Source organism: Ptychodera flava, chromosome 8 (assembly GCF_041260155.1).
Source record: "Ptychodera flava strain L36383 chromosome 8, AS_Pfla_20210202, whole genome shotgun sequence".
In the NCBI taxonomy this organism is placed as follows: Eukaryota; Metazoa; Hemichordata; class Enteropneusta; family Ptychoderidae; genus Ptychodera; species Ptychodera flava.
The window spans coordinates 31,178,097-31,186,165 of NC_091935.1; the positions used below are offsets into that span (position 1 = coordinate 31,178,097).

An 8,069-nucleotide genomic window follows, 5' to 3' on the forward strand; every position below is an offset into this window, starting at 1 on the left:
ACTTGTTACACATCTCAGAAGCCTCTCCTGGATCATTTATCGTACAAAGAAATTTTGATCTCCTCTCCCTCTCCCAAAGACACAACATAACATATTTTGATATAGTCTGATGTCACCTGCATGCCAAAGATGTACTCAATTCATGGCACTTCACACTTCAGTTTTTATATTTGATGACATCGTCTTGTCTGCAATATAATCACCACCAGCAAACACCATTGTAAAGTTTTTAGCACAATTATCTTGTTCCTCACATTTGCATAGAAATTGACAATACTTTTAGGATACACATCTCTTTTGAAGTACTAGTTTGCTGCTATGGAGACCTTATCAGTCACCTTACCTTCATGTTAAGTTCATGGCCCTGCAGGATATTTTTGGCCCTTTTTGCTGGTGGCACACTAAGGGGGCTAATGTCATCTCTCTTTCAGTCTGTGTGTGTGTCAGTCTGTCCGTCCATCTGTCTGTCCAACTGTATCCCAAATTTGTGGAGCTCATAACCCAAACACTATTGCACTGAATGTGACCAGGTTTGGTATGAGGAATGGATGATTATCTAGAACTGAGAAGAATCTCACAGAATTTTGCTTGCAGAATTATGAAAAATTACATAGTTATGGTTTTTCTTAAACTTCAAAAATTTCCATTTATGACAGTTTTTTTTTTTATGGTAATTGATATATGACAATTCATTCAATATTTGTTTAAAGTAGCGTAAAATTTACATATTTGTGATTTTGAAATTTCTTTTTGACATTTTTTGTCCAAAGGTTTCTCTTAAGGAACAACTTGTCTGATAGGTCTTGATTTGCATTTTAGGAATTTTTTTGGATATCTTGCTTATCAAACATATATCCGCATGATAAAATTACATTTTATCTTTGTTTATCAAAACATCTTGCATTTGCACATGCAAATTTTTAGGGCAATTTTGTCAGAACACATTTTTAAAAAAATGCTAGTCTGACAGCTTATAAAATTTAGTTTACAGGTTCCTAGGCATGTTGGCTTTGTGTTTTGTACAAGTGATGAAGAAATTTGCACAGTACTGTCTTATTCTTTGTGAAAAAGGTCAAGATATAGCTATTTCAGCTATTTCCATATTTGATTTTTGAGGTTCCAAGGACTGGTTTAGTTCCAGAAAAAGAACTTTTTCGACAGACATTTTATTCTTTCTTCACAGCCATATGACACTGGGGCCATGAGAGTCTTACTTTGATTATCAAATGTATTTGGCCAAAAATGAACCAGATTTTTAAGGAAATGAATGTATGAATGAAGAAATATTCCAATAATTGCCAAGGTGTTTCTTTGAAGGAGACACGTTAGTCGATAGTTGTCATGAACTTCCTTTTGTTTATCACGATAGTTTTTAATGCGTCCTGTGACTGTACCAAGCACTGTATGACATAATACAGCTTGGCACTTATTGCAAAACTCATGCATTCTTTGAAAACAAAGAAGTCAAAGAAACCAGCTCAAGCAGACAACTGGTTATCATGGCAAGAATGTAAAATTTGGCTAAAAAGTCTTACTGATCTTCAGTCAATAGCAAATCTTTATGCTAATGACACATAATATGAAAATTAAGCAATCTGTACAAGCGCTTGGCTCTTGAACACAAATTGCATACCTTGATGTTTGCACAAAAAGCAACAACGTCCGTCATAACCCCTCTCCCTTGCCTGGCCCTGCCCTGACCTCCTTTTTAAGCAGCAAACAGTAAATGCATGTTACTTTAAGTAATAGCATGATGATTGTGTGGAAATATATCAGTTTTGCTCTTAAAGAATTTCATAGATCTTGTTCTGTAGTGTAACACTAGCTATCAGAGTAATATATATATGTAATATATATATATATATATATATATATATATATATATATATATATATATATATATATGCATGTATAGTTATAAGACAGCTTTTAAGTATAAAGCAGGTTAGACTGTAAGGGGTAGATCAAAGGGCGTTGCATGTCGTAGTAGTTAGAAGACAAAGTACTAATGTATATGCAGTAGATTGAGTGAAGCAAGGTGCAGGTTTGTTTTTCAGTTCAAATGTGTGCAGTGTAAGTTTTTAGTACAGACATCGGTGACAAGAAAATTCCCACAGTGCAACATGCCTAAGATTTTAACAAATTTGACAGTATAACATCAAAAGAATTGTAACATGACGTATACTTTTAGTTTCATATTGTCACAAAGCTGACAATTCTGTAATGATATGAAAACGGTCATCAATGTCTGTACAGCTTTAAATAGGGGTAAAGGTCTAGCTGTTTAAGATCTATTTTTCGTCTTCACTGCCAGAATGACAGTTTTCAAAAGATTTCAGGAAGAAATCATTTTATATGACTAGCCTTTTCAACATGTATTGCATTGTGTTTAAAGATGCCATTTGCTGGCTGTGGCTGAGGGCAGGTGACTGATATTTTAAAATTCTTTGAAAGTGAACCACGTCTTATACTATAGTACTCTTATCACACTTAATAATGACTCCCATCTCTTTATTAGAGTCGTATGGTTACTCGAATTTTGCATAAATTTGCATATGTCCATATATAATAAAAAAACAATCGGCCATGTACACTTACAGTGTGTGACCATGTACTTAAGTAAAGGCTCCTTTGGAAAATCTCTTATAGGTTTCTACAAGAACAAACGACCAATTTTATTTCATATTTGATATCTTGATGTTGACTCTGGATTACTTAATATTTACCATTGTAGCTATAAAAATCTAAGTTTAATCTATATGATCAACTACAATACTCAAATTCCAAGTGATTGACAGTAGTCACCAGTAGATTGTGTGTGACACTTTCTACGTTCATGCTGTTGTTAATGTGCAATCATGTATCCGTGTTTAAGTGTCAGCCCTCAGTTTCAGTCCATTTCTTTGACAGAGCATTATGTACTTTCACTAGGTGCTGACAAATTGTTCCCAACGTAAGCACCCTTCATACTAATATTCTGGCAGTGAAAACTTGTGAACTTTTGACTTGTGTTGTTGCTACTATTTGTTTATTTATTGATGGCTCACCTGTCAACCGACAAAAGTGCACTGAGTGAATAGAGCGTGTAGCCGTTAAAATATAAACGGCATTAGAATTGTTGTTTGAAGTAGGGTCATCCTGAGGTCACCCTGAGGTCACCCTAACTGGTGTGACCCTTGGACTTCCCTACCTCTAACAACAGCCTATTACAGTACTGCTGCATATTCACAGCTCAATTCCAAGACAGCTTTTATTAATGATCACTCCTTCTGTTTCGGCTTTTACACAGCTAGTTACTTATTTATGCATTTAATTGTTGGCTGATTATTTATTTGTTTGGTTTTTTGTCAGCAGCATGCATAAACAATTGCTTTCAGTATCGCATACACCGCTGCATGTAAAGTTTCTGTCACCTCTGTCAAACAGTTCCTTTTTCACTTTACATTCCTACTGCGAAGTCTTCAAAACATTTCCAAAATAAAAATGAATTTTAAAACCAAAAGAATATAGACACCATTGGCAAATGTTGAAATTTTTCTGGGTATTTTTCCCCCTAGTGCCACACAGACAGAGCTGTAATTTTGGCATTGTGAGATTTTATATGTCGTTTTATTTTTACTGTTGACAGTGTGTCTTAGTGGGTGACAGTGAAGGACAAGTTGCCGTCTTCCAGCTTAGATGTATGCCGTCAGTGGCTGAGAATCAAGTAAGAAAACAGCTCTCAAATTTCTCATTTTGTTAAATTAGACTTTTGGACCATAAACTGTTGGACCATATGCGATACTGCTGTACCTGTCGTAGGTACTGATAGTGCATATTGAACTGACACATTAAAATGTTTAAACTTGAACTTAAAATGAAACTAAATTGAACTCAAAATCTTCATTTTCTCATTTCAGAAAACAAATGTAGTTATCTTTCCATGCCCAAGTCCGATGTATTATCAACTTGCACCTTGGTTTATCTATGCTGTACCTTACAAAACACCAGCATGCAGTCATAAGGTTTTGTTATGCTTATTCAATGCTAATTTTTTGTTGTTTGTTATCTTGTACCAATTCTTGTATATCTAATACAGGTGGAGTTGTTGCAGAAAATTGTAGATCAGAATGCCATAGTCAACACAACAAAGAAAAAGTGAAGAAGTGAAGATTGTTGGGACATTACCTCAATGAGTCATGGCGTCAGCTCCCATTAGATGGCTCTGATGAAATTTTGAGTGCAGAACACCCTCTGATAGAGTGTCGACCTTTCGTGAACACATACTTTTGGGATGTGCAAAGCCTATATGGAAGTCAGACACATCACAAGAACTTTAGGTCAGATTTCAGGGTTGAATAAACCAGAGATATATTATTTTATCAGTGTTTTGTTTTTGTAATTTCTGGTTTGAGTAATTTCATTTACATACATGCATTCAATTAGGGGCAGACTCATGACTGAAGCAATTCCAAATATCACCAGATGTTTTCCATCTTTTTTGAGTTCTTTATCATAAAAGTAAATCAAATAGAAGTATGAAGGATTTGTATAACTCATTTCTGAGCTTTTTGAAAATTTCACTTGAATTATATTTCATTTCCCAATAGTGTAAATTTTGTATATTGTCACATTCATGTGCATGGATTTCACATTGACAGTATATATGTATAGTGTGTATTTTCCACCATCAATGTCATATTGTATATACTTGTAACTTTTTCATTCTTTCTGAAACCAAAAACAGACAAAAAAGTGTATAAAGGAATATGTTGTATAAAGATTAACCTTTTTGAGTTAAATAATATTTTATTAATGAGACAATTTTTCAGAGCATTCAGAGACAAAATCTTTATGAAGGATTAAATAGAAATAAAACTTCCCTTGAAAAATCATAGTGATCATGTGGTGATTTTTGTCTTATTTTATTTGGCTTTTAATTTGGATAAGATTTTCTTTTCAAAAGAGGTTGTTTCTTCTTTGTCACTTTGTTTTGATCTTTATTTGTATTTTTCATCGGACATCAAAATTGCTTCTCATTTTTGTTTCAGTTTTTTTGAAAAATTTCTACTCATCTGTTTCCAACTTCTTTTTACTTTTGTTTTTGAAATCAAACTCCCATAAACTTCCATAAACAGCACTACAAATAGGTCTATGAAACAGTTGAAGTGGAATCGAATCCTCTTGTGCTCTATGTATGGGGTGATAATTAGTTCCAGAGACCAGCTCTGGAACTGTTAGTTTTTGCTCACTTTCTTTCTTTCTTTCTTTCTTTCTTTCTTGCTTTCTTTCTTTCTTTCTTTCTCTATTTCCGGTATTACTATCGTAGAACATGCTATACACAAATTTTACCGTAATTACCCAGAATGCATTGCGACACGCTTATGACGTCATCGCTCAACTCAGAGGGGTTTTACGGGCATTTCTTGTGTGTTTATTTATTTATTTTTTATTCTGCATTGCTCGACTATCATATTGCGTTCAGCTATTAATAATTCTAGCTTTTTTTCGCTTTGTTTTTTGTTGCTTTTTGATTTTATTTTTCTCTAAATACTCGCCGTACGTGGCGCTATACTGTTTCGCCCGAATGTAACAATGGCGGCACATAAGATGGCTTCGGTCGCATAGAAGAGAAAATTATAGCTTTCCCTAAATTTACAAGCGCGGCTGGGTACATCGTGTACCTAGGCGAGGTGGGTGTGCTCGAAAACGAAGGTCAATGCAAAATTTGGATTCAAAATCGGCTGTTTTGGCGGAGAAACTGCCCGCCGTATTTCTGAGGAGCCACCAGCGGTTTTTCCCGGTTTTTCCTATATCAGTCTGCGAGGCCGTTAACACACAGGCCGGTAACACACAGCCGTCACCGCACCGGCGCCGGCATGCGTTGGCTGCACGTTAAAGCAGCTCAACTTTCCAAGATCAAACGGTCAGTATCTCGTGAAAACAGCGACATTGCAATGAAAATTGTTTTAGTCTGTGCTTTTAATCAAATGAAAATGCATGTGGCCTCGTTTTCATTTCAACGGCCTAGGTCCGATGTTTCCTCTCGTCTGATCATCGTCGTAAACTACGCACCTCTTTACGGCAACAACTCAGCGCTACCCGTCAAGCGATTGACTTTTGCGTAGATCAGCGGAGCGAAAATTATTGCTCTGGCTCGCGAGAATGTCGTCTGATATGCATTTCCGTGCGTTGTCGCCCCCGTATGTATCTGTTTCGTTTTTACCGTACATGTAGGCATTTGTAATCTGTGGACTGCCTTGCTTTTAGTTGTATATCATTGTGTTTACTGCTAGCAGCCCTATAGGTACGTGCTTGAATATTAAAAGCACTCTTTCATTCTGCACCTATCTTTGTCACACATTCTCTTGTTTCTTCCGCTGCTCTGGTCTCTGGAACTTCGCTTTTGCTTGCAAATGCTTTCTAGTTGAATTAGAGTCCAGACTGAAAGTCACTTAAGGCTGCGTTCACAAATAATGATGGGGGGGGGCCTGAAGGAATCGCGATTGAAATCTTACTTTTTTTCAGATCCCCCCTTAGTACCCTAAAAAAGTTTCAAATGCCCCCCCCCTCTATATGGTCAAAATTTTTCAAGTCCCCTTGCCCCCCAACTATCACAGGCCCGCATATTTGTAAAGGATGTGAGCGCAGAAAAAATAAACACATATTGTGCCATTCTGCTCACAGGTGTTCAACACTACCTGTATTAGCACTTTGTATAGTCATATTCCCAAGGCAAGTTCTTTAAATGCATCAGTGAATTTTTTAGATTTATTGGTCTAAAAGCCAACTTGAGTTACATGTTATCCAACTCTGTTAAGGTCAATTGCTCCTGCAGAAGAGCACACAAAATGACAATCATGAGAGAGTAGGCAAATTGTGAATTCTGGCTAATTGCCATATTGTAAAAACTTGAGCACAGTAACCTACCAAAACTTTGTTTCAAAAGTACAAGACATATATGAATTAGATGCTACTCAATATTGATAATACTGGAAGGTTAAAATATTCCATCAAATGAATGTATTAATCTCTGAAATTTTGGTCGTAATAATTGCAAATTTGGTTAAAAAATAAATAATTCCATTTGGTCACATATTTTTTCATTCAGTCTTTACTGTTCAAAGTTTTATTTTTGTATTATTTTATGACAAGAATGTGAAAATTTAGGAAATCAAGCATGGTGACCCCATCTAGTTTTCTTTAATATTTGATTGTTCTCATATGCCACAATTCAAAAATTTCCATGTGTTCTTCCATGTGTTGCTGTCTGGCCTGACCTTGTTTACAAGTACCGGTATGTTTCACTGTCATGAGCGTCATTTGACTCAAACTCTTCTTCAACTACCAGGTACATGTGCATCAGGTATGCAGTAACAGTGACACTGCAGTAGCAGAGCATTAATGATAGTGACAATACCCGAAGGCAGTAGCTGTATTAACTTTGATAATTTTGACAATATTTTTGTTCAGTTTATACAACTGCGTTCTTGTTCTACTCCCTAACAGCATGTTGAATTGTCCAGTATTCAGCTTGCTATCACAGCCTGTGTATGTGTACCATGCATTTGTATCACTGACAACTGACTCTCAGTCTGGACTCAAATAAAATCATCACCTAATACACATAAACTAAATATTGTGTGTTTGAGCATGCTGTAGGGAGATATCAAAAAACTGTAGTTGATATACTGCATAGAAGTATTGCAGAAATCATAAACAGTTGCAGCTTCTGCCCTGTTACTAGGCTCAAGTTTGGTTATTTACGACAAATCACACGTTTAGATTTTTTCGAGATAATAGTCAAGAAATGCGACGAAATTGTTTTAGATTTTGTTAATTACATGATTTATGAACACAGCCTTACCGTATTTATTGACGATTGTTATGATATGATTCTTGTTGGATCAGGGTTTTCTCTCGACTGGGCGATTGCGCAAATTACGCATTTCGAGCCATTGTCTTCCTTGCAAATTTTACTAATTAGCGCCGAAATCGCGCATAAAACAAAGCAAGCAAAGAAATGCCCATGTATGAAGGTGACGCAAGCCCATAGTGTAGTGACCTATGAATTTGCCGTTCTTTCTAGT

The 8,069-nt window shown here is 35.9% G+C and overlaps 1 protein-coding gene across 4 annotated transcripts in view; it reads left to right on the forward strand.

Moving 5' to 3' along the window:
• Window positions 1–4,874, forward strand: part of LOC139139060 (dynein axonemal intermediate chain 4-like) — a 32,445-nt gene extending 27,571 nt beyond the window's left edge. For all 4 annotated transcript variants that reach the window (XM_070707791.1, XM_070707793.1, XM_070707789.1 and 1 more), the window contains 2 exons: window positions 3,629–3,706; window positions 4,079–4,874. In XM_070707791.1, the coding sequence (XP_070563892.1) occupies window positions 3,629–3,706; window positions 4,079–4,141 (141 nt within the window). In that variant the 3' untranslated portion in view covers window positions 4,142–4,874. The remainder of the gene's footprint in view (window positions 1–3,628; window positions 3,707–4,078) is intronic.
• Window positions 4,875–8,069: the final 3,195 nt, after the last annotated feature.